Source organism: Saccostrea echinata, unplaced genomic scaffold, assembly GCF_033153115.1.
Source record: "Saccostrea echinata isolate AGI-Se365-2 ecotype Australia unplaced genomic scaffold, CSIRO_AGI_Sech_v1 ptg000012l, whole genome shotgun sequence".
NCBI lineage: Eukaryota > Metazoa > Mollusca > Bivalvia > Ostreida > Ostreidae > Saccostrea > Saccostrea echinata.
Window position 1 is genome coordinate 20,355,607 of NW_026889761.1, and position 25,121 is coordinate 20,380,727.

General features: G+C 33.4%; 1 protein-coding gene across 1 annotated transcript; it reads right to left on the bottom strand.

Moving 5' to 3' along the window:
- Positions 1 to 924: 924 nt before the first annotated feature.
- LOC133185513 (thymidine phosphorylase-like) lies at positions 925 to 25,121 on the bottom strand. The gene is made up of 8 exons (XM_061320791.1): positions 24,911 to 25,121; positions 9,670 to 9,875; positions 9,232 to 9,460; positions 6,778 to 6,896; positions 4,310 to 4,472; positions 2,323 to 2,550; positions 2,074 to 2,214; positions 925 to 1,596 (listed from the first exon to the last, which is right to left on the bottom strand). Exons 1-8 carry the CDS (start codon positions 25,026 to 25,028, stop codon positions 1,460 to 1,462), a joined length of 1,341 nt encoding a protein of 446 aa, XP_061176775.1. The 5' UTR covers positions 25,029 to 25,121; the 3' UTR covers positions 925 to 1,459.

The following is a 25,121-nucleotide window of genomic DNA, read 5'->3' on the forward strand; positions in this document are numbered from 1 at the left end:
AATAATTTGTATAAAAAATTCGATTCAATATTATTCTGTACATGAATAACTTATATCGCTTAAAAAAATCACTCAGGCAACGCCATTTTCTTTCCTTAATTTATTAATGAGCAATGCCAGGTGTAATTAATAAAGGTATTCAGAGTAGCAAATCATTTGTCTGACGATCAGTTTTATACTATTTGTCGAGCTTGAAACATGTCATCTAATTGTTCTCAGACACATAATCTGAAGAGTTTTGACAAATGTATTATAAAGATGAGATCATCGACACTATATTTCTTATATCTCGAGAATTAACTTTAATTTAAAATCAAAGGAATGATAACAATTTGATATAGTATGAAAAGTATTGATCCAGATTTTGTGGCAACTTATCACACAGGAACACTGTCATAGATGCCATTCAGGTCTGAAGTTATTGTAGCTATTGATGTTGAACAATAAAAAAAATTAGGCAAGTAATACACTACAAATTAAAAAAAAATTTTCTGATCTAAACAATAAACAATTTTATTTTTGAAAAACACTTTTATTGTTTGAAGAAATTGACATTTTATAACTAAAAATAATACTTAGAGGAATTTTCTTCCAAAGTTGCGAGATATAATAACATCAGTATTGTAAAAGATGTTAAGTCACAGGATGTGGACTTTAATTATGAAATTAAAACCATCAATTAATGATTGTTTTAAAATTGAAGTAACATGTCATTTAACATTCAGAAAATTATAACATTAGAAATTATCATATAATTTTAATACTTGTAAATAATAAGATATCAGTGTAGCGATTGTAAAAAGTACACAAACTGAAACTTTAAATATTTTAGAATTTTCTCTTCTTTACAATTATAAAAAAAATAGTTTTATAGTATAAAATACAACGAAGAAAATATTTTTAAAACTGTAATAATTAAATGTTGTTTTAAAACGTATTTCCCAAAATTAATCACATATCATAATAAAGTGTCTCATTTACAATTCATTCGTTTATTATAAAACACACAAATGTACATATTGAGCTATAAATCTGAAGTAAAATTTTTATCTGATAATAATATTGTAAAAAATTAGCTGAAAACACACACACAAAAACGCAAGAAAAAATTACTTTAAAGTCTATATTCAAGATAAGAACTGATAATTTGATTTTTTAAAAAATTTCAAATTAACCAAATTGTATTCATTCTGCCTTTGAGTCATATATATGTAGATAGATAAGATACGTGCAAAAATGGAATTCGTAAAAGCACTGAAATGATATTAATTTTCTAGGAAATGGCAATCTGATAATCCTAATCACCTTGGTGTAAAGTTGGCTGCAAAAGAAATTAATAAATATAAAGAACACAGTTGAAAACTTGAATTCCAAATTCAAATTTCTAAAGGCGTAATGAAGAATCAACTATAACATCGGGAAAGTTGAAACCATTGTACATGTATATTTTCTTTAATTTTTATTTTATGGTTTCTGTGACACGAGTGAGCAAGATTTCTGGTGGTGATGACTGAACATCAATGGCCTCTTCTAGGAGTGTCATTATGTCATCAGGTATGACCTCACGATCATGATGAATTTTTATCCAAATGTCACCTGAAAAATTACCAATTTTGTGAGAACAAGCATGTCTTTGTTATCTGTAAAAATTTTAGATATGAGTAATGTTAAAAACATCAGGTGTCACATCTGAACTGAATTGTTCAAGAAAAAGTTAAAAAGATGAAGATAACGAACAGTGACCGATCTAAAAAAAAATCTACAAACAATACGAATCTGTGAACAGGGCGTAAAACAAGGACCCCCGGAAATTCCAGATGTAGGATCAGGTGTCTAGGAGGAGTAAATACAGCCTTTTCAATTTATCGTCCACCCACCCTCATCCCCCTAAAATGTCGAACATTTACTTATGACTAAGAAAAAAAAAACTTGATAAATGTTACGTTAAAATGTTTCAAAATGAAACAAAATGATAAAGAATGAAGAAGGTGAAGATTAGGAACATAATATTCAATTCTATACCCGACGTTACTGATTCTACCTTAAACAGGCATTCAGTATTGATTGACTTACCCTCTGAAATACTGGCCCCAATGTCCACGCACAATTCTAAGCCAACAGAAGGATCGATTTGGTCAGTACTGGCTTGGCGCCCAGCACCAAGCATTTTAGAGCAAACTCCGCATTTTTGTGAATTTATAGCATAGACGAAACCTATCAAAACAAGAACTTTTCGGATAAATCAATGTATGAAAAAGAGAAGTATTTTGAAACACTAAAAATAAATGAATACATAAATAAAAAATTAAACTTAAATTTTACCTGAACATTTGCTCTTGATGGGAGTAACAAACTTGGCTTTTGGGAGTACACTCCATACATTAGCTCCCTTTGTGCACAAGACCTCGGCTTTTTCTGGATTTGCTCCCTGTGCAATTATCATTTCCTTAAACTTCCTTGCTGCTTCTCCATTAGTCAGAGTTTCTTTGAGTTTCCTTTGTCCCTCGTCTGTAGAACTAGCATTACCACTAAGGAACAACAACTGTCCACCTTAAACAAAATAAACAGAAAATTGTCAGAATGAAATTAGGAAAAAACTTTAATCATTGACTTTTATTATGAAAATAAAAAATAATATGATGCCAACTATTATCAATACAATATCTGCTATCATCAAAATGAAATTAAGACTCTGAAAAATTGAAAGTGGAAAATAAATTCAAAATACACTGTGATATTTTGTGAATTGACAGCTGATACAACAACGGAATACTAAAACAGCACACACTCGTTGAAGACATACAATTATAGACTAGAGTGTTCCAAACAAAGAACGAACTCTTCTATGCTATATTTTGTCAGTAGCGTTTGCATGTACTTATATTATATAAAGCGTTAGAAGTTGAATCTGGACAGTAGAAGGGTTTATGTAAGAGTACTTCATTTTCCCCTTTATATCCCCTGTGGCTCGATGGTCAGGTCACTTTGGAGAATAAGATTAAGGAAAATCTTTGGAAATCAATTGAGGGCGTGACTAATTTAAGTTAGCGCTTTAAAACTTCTTGGCTGCTGTCAGAGTAAGCGGCTGTGAATTAAAGTCAAAGTTTTACCCGTCTTCTTCTTTAACAATTGTTTACAAATTTTATCAACATTGCTTAGTGTTTTCATTTTTTTTTTAAACACAATGTACAATAAAAATAAAATTGATGAACAAAATATATTTTCCCATAGATTAAATATTACAGGCACGTGTCATCAGGAGGGTCACCCCCTCCCAACTTATTTAAACGTAACCTTTTATTGTCGCAAATGTTCACTAAATGGCCGCTTGTTCCACCCTTTACCCAAATTTTTGTTGCAGAATAATCATATCCTCTCTAAATAAATGTGTTTTTCGAAAAAAATAAAGTTTAAATCTTCCCTCCCCATCCACAAAATTTGATTTTCAAGTTTGGATACCCCCCTTTTTCTAGTCAAAGATTGTTCAGTTAAGTTGTCCCCCCTTTAAAATACGATTCTTCTGCCTGTAGTAGAAGAGAAAATATGTTTCATTCCACTGTTTATTCTGTGACATTAATGAAGCCAAAGAGATGACATTTCAGGCTTTCTGGAAAGCCAAATTTGTCTAATTATAGTTCATGCATCTGCCTGCATAAAATACCATGGATATAGAAAAGACTTCGATAGAATAGAAATCATTATATAAAGTGTGACATTTGAATAAAGACATGATTTCAAACACCTCCTAACTATAAGGAACAAGAAAACACTGATGTTGCCATCAATTGTCGGTTTTACTTACTTTTAAAAAAACTTAAACCTTCAGACAAGACCTTTCTTTTGGTACCAACATTTTTTTATCTTTTGGCCTGGATTTTGACTTGCATTTGAGAAACTTTTACCTTCGCCATAAGCTGCCATACGGGGCATCAGTGTTTCACAAACACATCTTGTTAGGATATCTAATGTCAATCAGTGCACATGCTAAATAGCACAGCTCAACTCTTAATTGTCAAAAATAAGCTGTATATCGGCTCTATGACTATTTCTAAAAGTAGGTCAAGTTCATAGGCGTAAGCTTGGTATTTTACAAATTACAGCCATAGTACCAAGCTATACATGTACAAATTACAGTTCTCAAGATATAGATTGTGACAGGCGGACGAAAGGACAGACAGACGCCGGGCAAGGTGATCCTTTCGTGTCGCTCTGCTCTTCAGGCGAAGCAAAAATGACTCTTTTTTTAATATCTTTTTATTCTTTTGTTAAAGTAACTCTTTCAAACTTTAACTGTATCATACATTATTACCTTGTTTAACTACAAGATCCTCCAATTCGCTTGGTCCATTTCCATTGAGACAATTCACGGATTCTGCAACTTCTAGTGCGTTCCCAATCATTTTTCCTATTGGATTATTCATGTCGGTCAGGAAGGCCACTGTCTTTATGCCTAGACTGTTGCCACTGTTAACCTGTGCACAGGATTAATATTCAAACTTGAATTAAAAAATCTAGAGAATTTTAGCATTCAGTGTCTTGGCGTTTTATTGAACGAAGAGTTCTCTTCAGTGATGCTCATGCCGAAACGTTGGAAATCCGAAATATTTAACAAAAAATAAATAAATTAAAGAGCTGAAAAAGGCGGGTGCCAAAAACTGGAGACAAATACTTTCGAAGGATCAGAGCTATGCATGAGGGAGATAATCCTGGATTTTGAAATAAATTTCTAATTTTTTCCACAGCAATTACATATACATCCGTATTTTCAAGTTACATGTAGTACCGAAGTACTTAGCTACTGGGCTGTAGAGACCTTTTTGGACTAACAGTCCACCAGCAGAGGCCTCGACCGAGGGGTCATAATGTAAAATCTTATACGGTACCAATTTTGATGCACCAGATGCGCATTTCAACAAATTATGTCTCTTCAATGACGCTCATGCCGAAACGTTGGAAATCCGAAATATTTAAATTTAAAATACATTCAAAGAGCTAAAAAAGGGGTTGCCAAAAACTGGGGCCAAATACTTTCGAATACAAGTATGTCCCGAAACATTCCGAATACCTTTCCGTTCAATATTGAACGCCCCGTGTCGTCTGGCCAACCGCTCAACGGCAATATTTATGACGAATATATAGTTGCAACTTGGAAAGATGTGTCTATTTTCACACAAAATTGAAATTATTAATTAATGATTTAGTACCTACTTGCCTGAATAAAAAAACCTCAATAAGTAATCATAATGCTGAGTAGTGTCATTGGAATGATGTGATATTCGACATTTACAGGAAAGACGCTGATATTGGACAGTTTAAATTTGGATATTTGAATGCTGAAAAATTCTCATTAATTTTGAGTTATTTAATAAAATGATTAATATAAATCAATTTGAAATGTTTAGCTGTAAAAATAAAGGACTTATTGAATTATACTGGTGAATGATTGTACTTTTATAAAAAAAAATTAAAGCACGTTTTGAATAAAATGCTGTGTGCGTATGGAGTTTTGTGATTAAAAAAAACGGAACAAGATTATGAATGTGGGAGAAATTGGTGGTTCTTTATATAAAAGATAGTCTTGAAACTTATGACCCGTTAGCGCTTCATGATAAATATGCCGGCGTGAAGCGTTGTTGTTCATGTACCTCATGATTTTTCAAAAATTAAATTCATTTCTTATATATATATATTATTTTACTGATGAGTTGCCACAATTAATAAATCGTTGTATCTCTATCTAATAGATCCGACACATAGGATATACAGTGTTGTTGGTTTATATATCAAAAAAGGAAAACGACAACACTGTTGTAAACGTTTTATTTAAACATTTGACATTAATTTTTTATGGAAAGGACGTTGTAAACAATTTAATGACGTCATAATGTATATTGAGCAAAGAAGCAGAAGCATAATTGTTAAAAAACAAAAAGAGTTAAAGAAATATCAATTATTTTATACTAGACTGTTTAAATTTGGTTTAAAGATTTCATAAATTGATTATCCTCTTCTCTTCTTTCTAACGTGCTGTCTGTAAATAGTTTGTAAAAGGGAACCATGACATGTCCATTACCGCAAAGATCCATGTGGTCATCTATATTCAGGCTACTGTCTGTGGATTCGAACTCGGGTGCGGAGAGCGGTTCCCGTCCTTGTATATAAGGTCCGTGTATTGTTTAAATGGACTTTTGAGTTTGATGACTGTTCGTTATCTTCATATTAAATTCTTTAATTCTCAAAAGTGCTACTGTAAGATAAATCGCTTTTCAGAAGATTTATGATTTCATGATAATTTAGGAGGAAATTGCCCCTGCATGATTAGTCAAAACATGTTCAGATATTGACAGTGAAATTTTAACATGTGATGTTTCTTCAGAATTTCGTAGTTAATTATGTGGTTTTTTTGTTTTGTTTTGTTTTGTTTTTTTGTTTGTTTTCTATGTTTTTGTTTTGTATTTTTTTTTTTATTTCTTTTTTGCTTAGTTTGAAGCATGAAATATTATTCATATGAAAAACAAAACAAACAAATGCCACCACAGGATGGAACTCTGCAATTCAGTTAACTGAAAGGTGACTGAAAGTTTACTGAAAGGTGATTGAATGGCAGAGCTCTGCCATTAAGTGACCTTTCCAGACCATTTTCAGTAACCATTCAGTTGACTGAAAGGTGCAGGTTAATCCTGTGCACATTAAAATTTTTGTGACGAGTTTTAGGCTCTGACTCATCTAAAATCAATGAATTACTGAGATTTTATGATAATAAATTGCATGTCTTACCAGTTTTTGTGCCAGTTTTCTTGCACTATTTTTATCTTTCTTAAAAGTCCCTACACCAAATTTGACATCCAACAGAAGGGCGTTCGGCTGTTCCACGGCTTTCTTTGATATTATTGAACCTAAAATATTTACTTATTTATACCAACATTTCTTAGCTCACCTGAGCTGAAAGCTCAAGTGAGTTTTTCTGAATCAAATTTTGTTCGTCGTCCGTCTGTCTGTCTGTCCGTCCGTCTGTAAACATTTTCGACTTCTTCTCCAGAACCACTGGGCCAATTTCAACCAAACTTGCCACAGAACATCCTTGGGTAAAGGTGATTCAAGTTTGTTCAAATGAAGGGCCACGCCCTCTTTCAAGGGGAGATAATTAAGAATTCGTGAAAATTTAGTGGTATCACTTAAAAATCTTCTTCTCAAGAACCACTTGGCTGAAAAGGTTGAAACTTACGTGAAACCTTTATTACATAGTGTAGATTCAAATTTGTTCAAATCATGATCCCCGGAGATAGGGTGGGGCCACAATGGTGGATCAAAGATTTACATAGGAATATATAGGAAAAATCTTTAAAAATCTTCTTCTCAAAAACAACAAAGCCACAATTAGTTATATTGATGTGGAATCATCCTCAGGTAGTGTAGATTCAAATTTGTTCAAATCATGACCCCCGGGGGTAGGGTGGGGCCACAATGGGGGATCAAAGTTTTACATAGGAATGTATAGAAAAAATCTATAAAAATCTTCTTCTCAAGAACAACAAAGCCACAATTCGTCATATTGGTGTGGAATCATCCTCAGGTAGTGTAGATTCAAATTTGTTCAAATCATGACCCCCGGGGGAAGGGCGCGGCCACAATAGGGGGTCAAAGTTTTACATAGGAATATATAGTAAAAAATCTATAAAAATCTTCTTCTCAAGAACAACAAAGCCACAATTCGTCATATTGATGTGGAATCATCCTCAGGTAGTGTAGATTCAAAGAAGAAGGTACACTTTTGACTTTATTCTGCCCTAAAAATTTAATGTCTTCAAAATGTTTTGAAATTGGCTTAAATATTAATAGAGTATATGAATGTGATAAATCAGGAAAGAATATGGCATGAAAGAGTACCACATGGAAATATGACGTCATTAATTTGATGCATTCTCTATTCTAATCAGAAAAAGCCTTCCTTAAGAAAATAATGTCCACAGCCATCGCCCACTATAATTTTCAGATATGTTGTGTAAATTTCTTTGAAAAATCACATATCTCAAAATCTGTCTGGGCGATGCCTATGGACAATATTATCTGAAAGAAATTTCCATGGATAATTGGTGTCTTCTGCAACTTTTTAAGAAAATACGGGAAAATGCACATGTTTATGACGTCACAATTAGCATTTAGAAAGTCATGTGAGAAAAATGATTTGCAAGACCTTTCTGCATGGAATTTCAATGATTCAGAAAGCATGAGTTTTAATTTTTTTTACATCACTGTCATTTTTAAGAAAAACACAGGGCAAGATTTGTATTGAAACCGTACCTTGTTCTTTGTTCAAATCATGACCCCCCGGGGGTAGGGCGCGGCCACAATGGGGGATAAAAGTTTACATAGGAATATATAGTAAAAATCTTTAAAAATCTTCTTCTCAAGAACAACAAAGCCACAATTTGTCATAATGATAATGAATCATCCTCAGGTAGTGTAGATTCAAGTTTGATCAAGGCATCCTCCAGTAGTAGGGTGGGGCCATAATGGGGGATCAAAGTTTTACAAAAGAACATATACATGTATAGGAAAATCTTTAAAAATCTTAATCTCAAGAACAACAAAGCCATGATTAGTCATATTGACATGGAAGCATCCTCAGGTAGTGTAGATTCAAATTTGTTCAAATCATGACACCTCCCCCCCCCCCCCCCCCCCCACCCGGGTAGGGTGGCAGACATCTTAATAATTCTGTTTTTAAGAACAGCAAAGCCATGCATGATTAGTTATATGAATATTGAAGCATCCTCAGAAAGTTTAGATTCAATTTCATTCAAAACATGGCACCAGGGGGTAGGGTATGCCTAGAACAGGCGATCAAAGCTTTACATATGAATACATAGGAGAAGAAATTTGCTGATGAAGAACAGCAGGGCCATATCGACTCAGGTGAGCGTTGTGGCCCATAGGCCTCTTGTTTCAATAAGCTGTCAAAGTTCTTCATTACTTACTACATATACAATGTACCACTCTTTACATTTTAGTATACTTTTTCTAAGAATTTGCTGAGCAATGTTTGACTATTGCCATAAGGCAAAAAGGCTTATTTTCCCAAATTTAACTTTAACGGATGCTTTTTTGTCTTTTGAAATTATCTGGTTCTGTGAATAATAACTTCCAATAAGGTTAAGAGTTAAAGATAAAAGTAAAACTATACTGACGATTCTGCGGCACTGGATACATTTTGCAGTAAATAGTAAATACCTGCTATGAGTCCATCGTTATCAACTGTTCCAGTGACGTCACGAACGGCGTACATTCTTCTGTCGGCGGGAACAATATTGTCTGTTTGACCCACAATGCAGCAGCCAACATTTTTTAGTATCTGCAACATTTTATCTTTAGACGCCGAGACGAACAGACCCTCAATGGACTCTAACTTATCTAGGGTTCCACCAGTGTGACCGAGACTACGCCCCGAGATCATAGGGACCTGCATTATATAAACAAAGCTACTATTTTTACGGTTTCATCTTTTGATTGATGGTGTTAGCACAATTTGTATGCAACATCATATTATGTAATATTATAATCTCAAAGCTATAACCAAAGGTATACAAAATTACTCAAGCTAGCATAACAGGAATTCTTTGACGCCAGTAATGATTTTATTTTTCTTGCAAACATTTTCATTATCTTTACCTTCATTCCACACGCAGCTAGAGCTGGTGCCAAAATGAGGCTGATCTTGTCACCCACGCCACCTGTGCTGTGCTTATCTACTATTTTCCCCTCCCACTCCACTGGCCAGGGACCCAGCACGTCTCCTGAATCCCTCATTGCCTTTGTAAGGCAATTTGTCTCATCGTCACTGAGATCCTTAAAATATATCGCCATCAACATAGCCCCTGCAACAAATTGACTTTCTTATTAAGATTTCTTTACAAATTCAGATTGATTAGGAAAAACCTCTCAGTTAAGAACTGGCCATCAACAATACTTGCATCCTAACAGATGTAAATATCAAATTTCCTGCAATGGTTTTAAACTTAAGGACAGATAATTAAAAAAAGGATGCCATGATTAGTATATATTTTTGGGTCTATTTTGGTTGTAAATGATGCAAATAATGAATTTTTAAAATATTAAGAAATTGTAAACTTTCTACGATGTTCAATATTCTACCTTTCTGTAAACCATCCTTAATAATCTATATAATTTGTTGTCACTTTAAATCCATATAGTTAAAATTTGAATGAAAAATCAAAATCTATGCGGTTAAATTGATTAATTTTACTTAATATATAAACATGACCTTAGTTGTTATTTTCGAGATTTTTTTTTTTTTTTTTTTTTTTTTTTTTACAAAAGTTTGTATCATCTGTCCGTCCTTAATGTACATGTTTTCAACAGTTTTATAAACAGTTCATTAATGTTTAATTTGTATATCTTGTTTCCCCAAAAGTGTGACTGCTTAAAAAGTTGTAACCTTACACTACTGGGTAGAATTTTGACCACAAATAAAACTTGATCAAAATCAAAGCCATTTAATCTGTAACAGGTTCTTCAAAATAAACTTTGTTTGGACATTAATCTCTTCGTCATGTGAGGGTGATGAAATTACAGGGATAAACTTTGTGCTGCACGTTAATATAAAATAAATACAATAGAAACGTAAAAATGAAATGTAGAGATAAAAAAACAGTAATCAAGCTCAAAAGTCCATTGAAACAATACAAATCGGGAGCAGAGCAAAAACGGACCTCTAAAAAATAGCAGAGTTGGGATCTAGTACCATTGAGGAGTAAGCATCCCCTGGTCACACCCGCCTTGTGCTTATAGTCATAATTGGACAAACGGGAAAAAAATCCGTAGACAATTCAGAGTTTAAATATTGGCTTAACAATTAGTATGGAAAACTTCAGTCAGCGTTTGACAAAATGTTAGATTTGTTGATGCTGACAAGTAATTGTATCGACCATAGAATTTGCGAAATGATGACTTTAGACGAAACTGTCGATATCCTTGTTTCATCAACTCGTTTTAGAAATTTATCGTACGTGGAGCATTCTCTTGCGTATCGAATTAACTGGGAGATATAAACCTTATACGCAGGTGATAAGGGTTATCACTACATGAATAAGGAAAGTTGTCGATGAAATTTTGAGACAGTTTTCAAGGTCATAGTTCATTCAAACAATGAAAATCGGGAGCAGAGCAAACAGACCTCCAAAAACATCAGAGGCGGGATCAGGTGCCATGGAGGCGTAAGCATCCCTTGTCGACCGGTCACACCCGCCGTGTGCTCCTTTTAATGATCGGGTAAACAGAAAACAGAAATTTCAGTGTTTAAATAATGGCCTAACATTCAGTATTAGAAAAACTGAAGTAATCACGTTTATCATTAAGTTTTGTTGTTAGGTTACCATTAGCGTTTTTTTCTAGTAAAATATCTAAATATGAAACAGGTGTTTCAGACTCTGTTGTATCTTTTATTTCAAGGTCGCTGGGATATATCGAGTCGACATATGAATGGAAGTTACTATTGGTATTGATAATACGTCATTGATATATCTAAATTTCGAATTGAAGGCCAGAGCAAGTGGTTTCTTCTTTTCGTGTATAAGTTTTTATAAATTTTGCTTCATATGAATATAAATATAGGTCTGCTAAAAGTAATTTAAAAAGTAATATTTTATCATCAGATTCCTCAACAGAAATTGGGACTTTTATTGCACTATTGAGAAAATTCGTAGGGCTTCAAAGACCGTACTTTCAACTTAAGCCGTCATTCTATCGAACCTCTTTCTTGTAACACCCCCATAAAACACATAAAACACATATGTTATACACAGGAATTAAAAAAAAAATCTGAAGAATTCAAGAGGAATTAGGGACAAGAGATAATGCTTTGACTTTTAAGTGTACACATATCATTTAGACTGATTCCTTACCATTCTCGAATTTACTTAAATTTACTCCTACTAAAAGCTGTTCATTCTACAATTAAGATGGAATCCTTACTGCATGTATGCTTACATCATTATGAAGTTGACCGCTTGTCCATCTGTACATAAATTATACTTACACTTGCGAAAGGTACTAAAGTTAACTTATGTTAACTATGGTAACATAAAAGATTTACCATCATACAAACAGTCCATCACTGAGTAAACCTTTTCGTAGACAATGAGAAGAATATTGGATAAGAAAACTAGGCAGAGCCTTTCCCTATGGATGCAAAGACAATGTCGATAGTGTTGGGAACAGGGATGGGGTCAATTACATAGGAAAGTAATTAATTAAATAACAATTACTTGCCCAAAACCTTCAATTAAATTACCATTACCATTACAAGGATTTTGAAATGTAATTAATTAAATTACAATTACTTTGCGAATGCAATTAATTAAATTACAAATTACATTAAGAAAAAACATATAAAAATAAACAATGATAAATAGTCATGAACGTTCATTTATATTCATATAGATTCAGTTACTATTTTTTACATTAAGTAAATATTGTTTAGATGTTAATGAAAATTTTAAATATTGTGTCCCCTAACTATATTTTAAATATTGTGTCCCCTATCTATCAGGTTTAAAGATTTTTCTGCCACATTGGTATTTTACACTGGGGCATTTGTGACAGGAATACATAAATACTGACTAATAGCAAGTTCCAGGGCTTAATTGACCCTTTTTGGTACAGGGTCCTGTACCCTTTTAATTGTGAATTTTTCATCCAAGAAGTGGCAAAATTAGGAAATGTTGTTGACTTATATCTATTTGTTGATTAAAGAGTTGGACTTGTTCCCAAAATACACATGATATATATCTTTAAAAATGATTAAAATTTCAAAATATGTAATTTCTATATATAAACAGAATCACAAAATTGAATTTGGTCATCAGTTGGGAATTGTTAGCTGGATTTTAAGGAAAAAAGAGCCAATTTTCAACTGGGACACGGTCCTCTTACAGAACCTGGATGCTGTTTTACCTTAATTCATGAGTCCGTTTTTAAGCTCTCTGATATATTTATGCAAAACAATGGATGCGTTTTGCCTTGTTTCCTGCTTTTTTCATCATCCTAAGCATACATCTCAAAATGTTATAGTATTTGACATATTGTGTGTCAAACTACTGTCTTAATTCCCACATTTTTTTTTATTAAAATAGAAAAATTAGTGTTATATATCAAAAAAAAAAAGATTTGTGGGAAGTCATAGTCAATGTGCGAGGACAAAACTACCATTAGGTAAAGTCAAAATGAGTGTAAAATCTCTATTTAAGTTCAGTGTCAATATGTACATGACCCTAGGACACTAATTAGCACCTGTTAATCACTTCAACACAAGCTGTAGGTATGGCAAACAAAGGATTAGAAGCCATTAGACTAGATATTTTAAGTGTCAATTTGTAAACAAGTTAATCGAAATTATGAATTTTATTTGTAAATTAATAACAAGGAGATAAATAAAATTTAAAAAAGTTTTGAAGAAAATGCATTTTAAAGAGGAAACAGCAATTCACCAAATAAAGTAAATATGTAATTTAAAAAAAAATTATTATAGAACATTTTGTCCTAAGAATCAGTTATCCTTTCTTGAATAAAGTGTATGGGATTTGAAAAAGAGGGGGTGGGGGGTGGAATGGGGGGCTATTTCTCTTTTATTACGCCCAGTGTAATTGAATGTAATTGAAAAGTAATTGTGAACTACATGCTTTTCTCAAAAGTTTTTAATTAAATTACAATTACAGGTAATTGAAAATTGGGCCAATTATACATTACTTTCAATTACATCGTAATTTGTAATTAATTACTGTCAATTACCATTACACATTACCATTACCCCATTCCTGGTTGGGAATCGTTCCAGTCCACAGTGTAACAATGTTAATGTGATGGGACTGATTAACCATACATAGTGACGTAAGCGTAGTCATGGGCATTGGTCTTACAGGGTCAGACATGAAAAAGAAGACCTTGACACTTTGTAACAATGGATTAAATATATCATATATACGTTAAAATCTCGCATTAAACGATTGAGGGGCAGTATGAAAACCATCCATCCGTCTGTATTCAATAATTCAGAAGTGAAAAAAAATTAGATAGATTACACGAGCAGTATGTACTGGTCCCTGCTGACAAAGCAGGTAACAACATTGTATTTGTTTGTAAGGCTCATTATATAAATTGTATTTTAGAGGAACTAGGATTTAATTCTACAAGTGGTAATCCAACTTATACTCATAGCTCCCTTTCTAAGGAGGAAATTCTTCAAAATCGTATGTCAGTTTTGAATATTTTTAATATTCCCAACAACCAAAATGAACAATCATTTACATTATAAGGATATACATGTGTATATACATTCATAAATCTTTTAGGTTTTCTTTCTTTTGGATTCAGAACTACTCAAAAAATATCATTATGCTTATATTTTGCTCGAATTGGTTATTGAAAATTCTTTTTCATTTGAAGAACAAGAGTACTGTTGTTTTTTCTTCAATTATATTAAGGTTTAATTATGAATTATGTGACCTCTCACATTATAATTGGATGAATCTTACGTTACAGATAATACAGATGTAGAGATATACTTTGAGTTCCAGTACAGTATTTATAGATTTATCATGTTTTTTTTAATCTACCACCACTCCCCTTCAGATCTGAAGTTAGGGTAGCTTTGATTTATCTCTCTGTTTATTTGCAATTGCCTGTAAACAACTTAAATGTCTTAACTTTTGCACCGACCAAGGAAAATAAAATTAAATATTTGAAATATTGAAGCCCAACATCTTTTACAAGGTTGAAATGAGATATATGGGTTGATTTCATAAAAACCACGCATGTCCACAAAAATGTTTATTAGCAAAGACAAGCAGAATACATTGAAACAAAGTATCTTTAAATAAGGTACTATACATTTTTCAAAAGAGCAATAAAATTCTAAGACTCACCAAGTTCCTCAAAAAGGGCTTATTTTTGGAATGTAAACATTGCTATGAAAATAATGACACGAATATAGGTTTTCAAAAATTAGGAAAAAATAAGAGTAGTTTGTGTAATTATCCACAAAAAGACAACTCCCAGATATCCCCTTTATATAATATGATCATGAGAGATCAAAACAAATAATTAACAAAAACTAAAAACATTATTTTTCAAAAAAAAATTAACGTGTTTTTGCTTCCAGATTTCCGTCCTGTAATACACTTATAGGTTTAATAATATTGAAGTACCTTCCTTAAAATAGATATAGTTTTAGTTATGTAGTCAGACCTGAAGAACAAATATTTAAATAGAGGGACTCCAGAACTTGAATTTAATTGATCTTTAATTTCTTAAAATACTAAAAATTTTATGTGCCTTACAAAATCTCTAATTATGATGTATATATATCTAGATAATGAATCTCACAAGCATGATGTTTAACAGACACCTCATGAATATTTTGTATAGAATTTGAATAACTGCATGTGAAATGATTTGAAAGTAGATGGAACCATCAATCTACATCGCATTGAACTTTTAAGTCTAAACGTAGTAATTAAATTTTTGATTTCGTCAGCTAATAAAATATAGAGTAAAAATATCACATTCATAATGTCAGTAGGCATAACATGAACAAACATCTCTCTCTCTCTCTCTGATACATGTATATATATAACATCAATCGCTTTTTATAAAGATAAGCAAAGATGAGATAAATGAAGCTGAGTTGGCATACATCCTTCGAGCATATTATACATGTAATCAAGGGTAAGGTTATTAAGAATTTTATACATCAGTGTTAGCTTATGCTTTTCCCTTCTTGACTTTAGGTTTCCCATCCCAACTCATTATATAGGATAGTTTTGGATGAATTGCACCTTATGCCTGTAATTATTCTTGCAGCTTCCACCTGAACACTTTCCAGTAATTTGGATTGTCCTTCAGTGCAATTATCCCATACCACATCCCCATATTCTACAACTGGTCGAACAAATAATAGATATATTTTGATTAACAAGTCCCTTTTTAATTTATATTTAAGTGTACGCAATATATTTAGTCGTAAGCAAGCTTTCTCATAAATTGTTGTAATATGTTCGTACCACCCCCCATTAGACTGTAATGTCAACCCTAGATGACAGTGACTTTGATTCTGAGAAATACTATTCATTGTGTTCCCAAATGAGATATTTGGGTGCACTTGTTGAGTTCTAGTAAAATTAACATTTACTGTCTTAGTAGGGTTAAATTCAACTAGTCATTGATGAGACCAATGCCTTATTTTTTCAAGATCATCAGTAAGAGATACTGCTGGGCTGACTGTGTCAGCATCTACATTAAAAACAAGGATGTGTCATTTGCAAACAGTCTTATTTGATTTTGTATGTTTTCAGGTATATCATTGATATAGATAAGAAAAAGAAATGGGCCTAAAACTGACTCTTGTGGGACTCCAGCATTAACGCTTTCTAATCCAGAGGAGTATCCTTCTTACACTACCTTTTGGACTCTATCACAGAGAAAATTCTCAATCCAACTTAAGATATCACCTGTGAAACCATACTGTTGTGATTTATATAACAGTCCTTTATACCATATTTTATCAAAACCTTAGATATGTCACAAAAGACAAATCTAACATCTTTACCTTTTGTCATGATTTGATATAATTGTGTTATAAATTTCAACAAGTTGATTAACAGTGGAGTCACCTGGCTGGAAGCCTGGCTGGTTCTGAGAAAGAAGATTGTGATTAAACATATAATTATACAGATATTTTAATACAATTTTTTTCCATGATTTTACACAGACTACTAGTAAGTGAAATTGAAATTGGTCTGTAGTTTGCTGGATCTTCTGGGCTCCCTTTATTTTTGAATACAGGTGTTATATCCGATTGCTTTCAAATATATGGTATTTTATTAGTTTTTAAGGAGATATTGAATAATTTAGTGAGAGGTCTGCTGATGGTAGGAATGATATTTTTTAATACTTGTGGTGCAATTCCATCAGGACCAGGAGGTTTTGATTTTCAAGTTGATCAATAACATCTTGAGTTGAAATACTTATGGAATCTATAGAATACGGGGGACCAGGTCCTAGAGGGGGCATTTGGGGTTCTCTATAATGTTCAATATGAGAAATCTCTGCAAAATATTTATTCAGTTGGGTAGCCTTATCAATGGAATGGATGAAAATATTACCATTAGATTTCAGTGGTGGGGGTACTTTGTTTTTATTGGCAAATTTAGTTAATGATTTCACAATTCTCCGCTATTTACCAGGAAGAATAGTTTTGTCTAAAATTTGTGATGTAATCTTTTGTTTGTAAGTATCCTTAGCCTGTCGTACCATAGTTATAACTTCGTTCCTTAGACTCCGATATTTACTCCACTGATAATCACTATTCGTCTTTTTTGCTTTATAATGTACCCTATTTCTTTGTCTCATTTTACGTCTAATTGAACTTGTCATAAAAGGTTTATCAGATGGGAGAATTACAAACATGGTAATTATATACTCTAGTAAAATTGGTATAGACTTCATTAATGTTTTGAGTATTAAAAACCTCTCCATCCCAATCCACGTCTGAGAGGTTTTTATTAAGTGATTTATAATCAGCCTTTGAGTAATTTCTAACTACTCTTTTATATGCACATTGTTTAAATGTTCTGAATTTTACATCAACACCCACTGGAGTATGTGTGCTGCAAAATGGGGTTAGCACTACCACTGATTCAACTTTATCAGTATTGTTTGTAAGTATAAGGTCAATGCATGTTCCCTTTGTGAAGTAAAGTTAGTTGACTGGTTTATTAAATTTGTTAAGGAAAATTTATTTAGTAAACTTTTAAATGCATTATTTCCCTTAGACATCATATCAATATTAAGGTCGCCTAATAGAAATACTGGCAAATTTGTGTTAAGGGCTTTTTCTAAGGAAGATGCGATATAGTCAATAAAATCTGCCTTTGAGTTTGGTGGTCTGTATAATACTCCTACTAGAAATTTATTTGTAGAATTTAGAATTTCAGCCCATAACATTTCAATGTTTGGGTTAGAGAGATCAGATCTTTGAGTAAATTTGAGATTGTTTTTAACATATAGAACGACACCCCTCCATATCTGTTACGATCTAACCTAATTGGTGTTTGAAATCCTTCAAATTCTATATCGTCGGTAGGTATTGTACCATTAAGATGACTTTCTGTAATTCCAATGATATCAAAGTCTGAAAGTTCATTATAAACAATATCAACTATTGGCAGGAGACTACAAACATTATCATGTACTATTTTTATATAAGTTGATGATGCATTGAACGTGGGACCTGGATTCAATTCAACGCCCCCAATTAAAAGTAGATAGTACAAAATTAAAAGGCTGGGGAACAATAACATACCTTTAGAAGTTTGAAATCTTTCGGAATAAATTGATGGTTGTGATATCAAAGAACTTTCAATATTTTTAAGTTTAGTCATGAGTGTCAAAAATAATCATCTCGGCCAAATTCACCACAGCCATTCCAGGTTTTCTTACTTTCAGTTTTGATAGGAAGTAAACAATCAAAATTAGGTCGACTGAGTAAAAAAAAAACAAAAAAAACAAGCGTATAGGGGTGAGGCAGCGAAAGTCGGACAGTTTTTGGACCCCCTCCTCTGCACCTTTAGTAAACGCTCCATGCTTTTAACATTGTAAACAGAAACTTTTACGTCACATAAAATTATATTTTTACCCTCTTTCTATGCTTAATTTTCATTGGTTAAAAGCTTTATAATGCTATAAATCAAAACCGAACACGGGAAGACAGAAGCTGATAAAGTCGGACATAGACAGCGAAAGTCGGACATGTAGAATTTAAAGTCGGACACATACCAGTTTCGACATTTAAAGTCCTTTTTTTTCATTTAAAGGCTTAATTATACTCAGGGAGCAGGGCCACATTTTGCAAAAGAACTCGAAATGTAATTTTAAAAATAAATATTTCTTTTTTACATAAATTTGAAAATGGTTTTAATCTTTTTAAAAAGAATTTAGAAGGAAGTATCTATGCATGCATTTTTTAACAGAATCATTTATTTTGTAAGATTATACTATCAACAAAAGTTTTGGGTCTTAGTCGTAAGTTCTTTTGTAAAACATTCTCCAGGCACGTATCGTAGTATATGGGGAAGGGAGATGGATGCAGTCACTGCGGTATGGTAAAATTGGTGTAATGTGGTAATATACAAATAAAATTTGGTTATGAAAGAAGTTAGAACCTAACCCACGAATTTCGAGTCTCAACACAGACACCCCCTTTTTTTCTTTTCAGGTAAGTTTTTTTTTCTGTGGCTGTCCCCCACCTCCACACTTTCAAAAACTAAACTAGGTAACTGAGGACACTTCATAAACATTTAGGTAATTATTACAAACTGTACTTAGTAGTCAATGCATGAATTCATTCGGTAAAATTTCCGTTTCAGACCAAGAAATATAAATGAGCATATACCTTGTGATGTATAAACCTGTGTGTTATCGAGTAATACTCGTAAAATTTTTTTATCCTAATTTTTTTTTTTTTCAAAGTTCAACTCATTTGATAATAATATAAGACAGACAGCCAAAAAGGAGAAAAAACTATTTCAATGTTTTCATTCAATCAAACTATTTGTTCTCATAAAATGGAATGACCTGACACCCCTTATAATTAGAACATCCTGTATATTTATAAACCCGGGATGCTGTAATTCTGCGTCATTCTTAGTAAGAGACGTGACGGAGAAGAAGCCTAGAAAGAAGTAAGTGTAAATGAAGGTTTTTTAGTATTAGGAAAGGTACGTATATATTATATATATGTAATTATACTTAGATTGAGGAAAATTATTCTTTAGTTAAGCAAAGAAATTCTTTTCAAACTCGTAATTACATTGACGGAAATAGAGTCCATAACACATTACTAGTAATCCCCCGATCTTCAAAGTGGAATCAGTAGTCCGTATTTATTTTACAACAAGGAAACAACTTTTTTTTTAAAATGAACAATGATCGACAAAATGAGTAGATCTACCGAGTTATAAACATGAAACTCAACTTAAGTCATGAAGAAAAAAATTATTTCTGTTCTTTTTTAGATTTTCTCGCCACCTTTTCTTCTTTTATTTTCCTCATTTCCAACAATCCTCTTTTCTCCGCAATTACATCTGTTGCCGTTAATATTCGGTGAGATGTTCTAGCTTTAGATTTTTTGGTAGGTTTCTCTGGTGCACGGAATGGTGGGAGAAAAATGCTCTCAACCGCATTGTTCCACATGGACTCAACAGCATTTGTTTCTTTTGGGTTTGGTGGGCTGAGTGATACATGTAAGACCGATGACGGTAAAGGATCATATGTTCCAGCACTACTCGGACTTGAGTTTGCCACCACTTCTATTTCCCCTTGGTTTAAAAGGGAAAGTAACAGTTCAGGATCATCTAGCGTGAAAGAAGTAGCTGCAGATTCAAGGGGAAGAATTGCCAACGATTCCTGAACGGTCTCTGCTTCTCCGCATGTAGGGAATTCGCATGTTATTTCATGACTGCCAGAGGGAGACGAAAACTCAGTTGTAAGTTGTTCAGGTGAGCTTTGCACAGTGGTCCCTGTAGTTTCGGGTAGGGCTTCTACTGTTGCCACGGAGGGCATGAAGACAGTTTCAAAAGGTGAGGGCTTGGAGACAGTTTCTGAAGGTGAGGGCTTGGAGACAGTTTCTGAAGGTGAGGGCGTTTCTGTTGCAACAGAGGGGTCATATACTTCAGAGGACAGTGCGTTTGGATCAAATGGAACAATGCCACATGCCCTGAAGCCATTCTTAATATTATCTGTACTAACACCCGCTTCCCAAGCTTTATTAAATAGTCCAGGAAAAGTGTGTTTGTTAATGACATGATAGGGAGATTGACTTAGAAATTCAGAGCAAGCGGTGTCATAGGCAGTATTGAACGGGCCAAAAACGGAACGATCAAGAGGCTGGAGAGCATGAGTTGTGTGTGGTGGTAAGCATATTATTTCAATTTTTTCTTTCATGGCTAATTCTAGCAACCCCAGACTCTCATGAGAGGAATGACCGTCTAGTATCAACAACTGGGGGCGCTCTGAACCACAGTTTTTCAAAAACACCTCTCTAAACCATTTTTCCCCCAACTCCTCGTTAATCCAGCCATTCTCTTGATAGGCAAAAATGGTACCTGCTGGAGCCTCTGTAACATTTAACCCATGTAGGGACGCTGAAGTTTTTCCCTTTACTATAATCATGGGCACCATCTTTGCCCCCGCACCACTGACACAAGCCATGATGGTAATATTGGTGCGGTTTTCCGACACCCTGCTTACAACATTTCTTGCCCCCTTTTCTGCAATGACTTTAACAGGGTTATGTTGGAATTGTTTGCCTGTCTCGTCGCAATTCCAGATGAGGTGAGGTTTGTTTTCAAGATTCAGTTCAGCAATTTTTTTACCCAGATCTGCCATATATTTCCTTACAACTGTTTGGTTCATCATTCTGGCCCGGGAATTTCCCAATTTCTCTGGCTTTCTGATTGTTATCTCCGGGTGCCTCTTTTTAAATCCCTTCCACCACCCTCTCCCAGGGGCTCCGTTTTTAAAAGCAGAAACCCTCATGCGTTTACACAATAGTGCTGTTCTCTGGAACAGCTGCTTGCGTGAAATTCCCATCCCCCGTTTTGATGCCTCTACCACATTTTCTACAATTTTCCCTTCAATTTTTTCAGGGAGAGCTGGTCGTCTACCTATGTTTGATTCAATTTCACTTCTACCTATTATTTTGTCATTAATTGTCGATTTAGGGACATTGAATGTTTTTGCAGCTTTTCGTAAAGACATATGTTTACTCTGCACTGCCTCCACAGCTTTGACAAGATCAGCATGGTCATATTGGAGCAATTTCCTACCTCTTCTTGTGCCGGGACTTTTTGCTTTTGTTTTTGTCATTGTATGTCTGTAAGTCAGAATATTTTTTTTAAAAATGAGTTATCAGAATGAAATGCTCCGCTTTTATCAAATTCTGCCAATACGCTTCCGTATATAAAGAATAATATTTCAATCAGACGGTGCATGCATATTTTATGGATATCAAATTATCAATTTATTTACGCATTTTTGAAGGAAGAAGGGGGGGGGGGGTCACCCCCCCCCCCCACCGCAAGGATTTTCTGAGTTACTAAATTTACATATGTTTATAATATAATTCATGAGTTTTTCTTTAAAATTTTTAATAGTATAGTCTCCAATCCTGCTTTCCTGCCGAAAATTACTACCTGAAAAATGTCGGAGATAAAAACTTTAAAATGTCGGAAATGAAAACTATAAAATGTCGGAAATGAAAAGTTGAAAATTTCAAGAGTTTGATATCTTGTATTTTGTATATACATGTAACTAGAGAAAATGTGCAGTAAATATATTTAAAATCAAGTACATGTACATTGGATACATTTTTATATTACTACGTACATGGTTACTATTCAGAAATTCGTGGTGATTGCGTACATTAAATATTGTACAAGCAGTCTCTAAAAGACAAATAGAGACAATGACATGAAAAATTAATTTTAATTGCAACGAATATTCAACGATCGTTCGAATAAAGCTTCCGACTATTCGACTAAGCTGCCCGAATAAAATTGACATCCCTAGTTTATATAATAGAGTGTAGAGTAACCAGTAATAATTATTGTACTTTGAAATGATTTTATTCAATTTAAATGAATGGAATGGTTTTATTTGTTTTAATTAAGTTATTCAAAAAATTATAAGTTCAACAGCATGGCCTTCCAATAATTGCCTTATTCGTGACACGTTCTCGTTTTCTGTCTTGAATCCAAGATTACACCTTTGCTTCGGACCAGTATAAACGTTAAACTTGGAAGGGTCTTCCTTTGCTTTTAAATACACCATATTCTGTATCAACTTTTCTTGAAATAGGGGAGAGATAAAAGCAGCATATTTCTTCTGTAAATAAGCGCATCTATCGGACAGTTCTTTGTCTCTGAAAATGGCTACAGCCTTTTTATCGAAGTGATTTTCCGGCTCATTTTTAACGTACAAAACTTCATCAATGGGTAAACTTCTGGAACCCCAGTGGTGCATACCAACAGCATAAATACCCTTGATGATAACGTTCTTCATCGTTTTCCTGAAATAAATTTTTAATTACAATGTCTATAGATATATATACACTGTAGATATACAGCGAATCAGCAGAATTTGATACGCGGAAAGCGAAAATATTCTTAAATTACAGGTTAATTATATTTAAATACATTAATATTGATTTTTCTAGTACTTAAGAAAATTTAGATTACTTTTTGTGCTTTGTCCGACTTTAAATTCTCCCCTGTCCGACTTTAAATGACCAAGTATGTAAAGTCGGACAGTTCATTTTTAATAGTTTTTATATATAAATATCCACCAAATTAATTTTTTCATCGGAACTATTGATATTTATCATGTAAAAGTATGTTACAATTACAAAATATATCAGATTTCACAGAATACGTACAGCAAACTGAAGGTTTTGCCAGGGATCCCCGAGTGTCGAAATATGACTTTGAAATTTCCGCCGAAGGTAGTTTTATCCGGATCCCCGAGATGTGTGTGTTTCTTCCGGATTTTAGAGGTTATTTCAAACGTTTTCATGACTTACACTTGCATGCAACAACCAATGACACCTTGTCAACAGAGGTACGTCCGAAAATAAAAAGCGATACTAAAAATAGTTATGATTTTATTTTGAAAAAGAAAATTGTCCGACATTCGATGCTGTCCGACTTTAGCTGTTTCGCCCCTAACAAAATACGCGTATACAAAAACCCTATGCTCACTCATAAAAAAATGTTGCTTTAACTTTTATGATCAGCCAAAAGAAACGTGTTTTATAAAAAAAAAAAAAGAAAAAAAAAGAAAAAATTATAGTTTAGATTGCGGGGCAAAATCACGGGCACTGGAAGTTAATGTAAATATTGAGTATGTGCATGTTTAAAAAAGGAAGGGTAGGACACTCTTTTTGAGGCAAATTAGGGTTTGGGGTATTTGGATAGTTTTTTAAACGGCCTGACGCGATAAATGATCTTTATATACTTTACTTACAAGATATATCTTGCTTCGTTCCGCTCCAATGCATTTTACTTGAAGAAATAGACGTTTTTACACCTCCAAGTGCCAAAGAATTTTGCTAGACTGCTTTACTTCCGGTTACAATCATAGGCGAATTTAAGCTTAATTTTGATTGGACTTCATATATGTGAAAAATAATTCTTCAAATACAAAAATGCAATTAGGAAAATTTGTCAATTGAGCCATCTCCTACTGGTTTTAGAAGTCGATAAATTATCTTTGGACGATGTTTTACTTTTGATTTTAATTTTCTACAGTTTGACTGACCAATCAGAACTTAGCTTTAAATTCACTTGTGATTGTAACCGGAAGTAGAGCAGTCTAGCAAAATTCTTAGGCACTTGGAGGTGTAAAAACGTCTATTTCTTCAAGTAAAATGCATTGGAGCGGAACGAAGCAAGATATGTATTGTAAGTAAAGTATATATAGATTATTTATCGCGTCAGGCCGTTTAAAAAACTATCCAAATACTCCAAACCCGAATTTGCCTCAAAAAGAGTGTCCTACCCTTCCTTTTTTTATACATGCACATACTCAATAATTACATTAACTTCCAGTGCTCATGGGCAAAATTGGACAAAAAAGACACTTCAACTAGTCAATTTTATATAGGATTAATACACATTTATGTCATTAAGAGTTATCTCTCTTATCAGAGTATCAATGAACCTTAAAGTACCACAATACGTTAAATGACCGGCTATTTGATATTTTTTATGGACTTAAACACAGTTAATTTAAAGTTTTATCAGATCTCTCTTTCTCTCATATTACAAATTTATTTTCTTACCAAGTTGACAGTCCTGCACCCCTCCATTGACCACCTCCCTAACAAAATATTTCATTTCTTCAGGGGTAAGTTGACCCCCATCCCTCTTTTTAGCAATCAAAGCTGGGATTTGGAACATCGTTAGTCGCCACGTCTCGAGTTAAAAAATTAATCACGTCCTCTACACGTCTATTTTTATATGAATACTTGTTGAGGTACGGGAAGGGGTTTT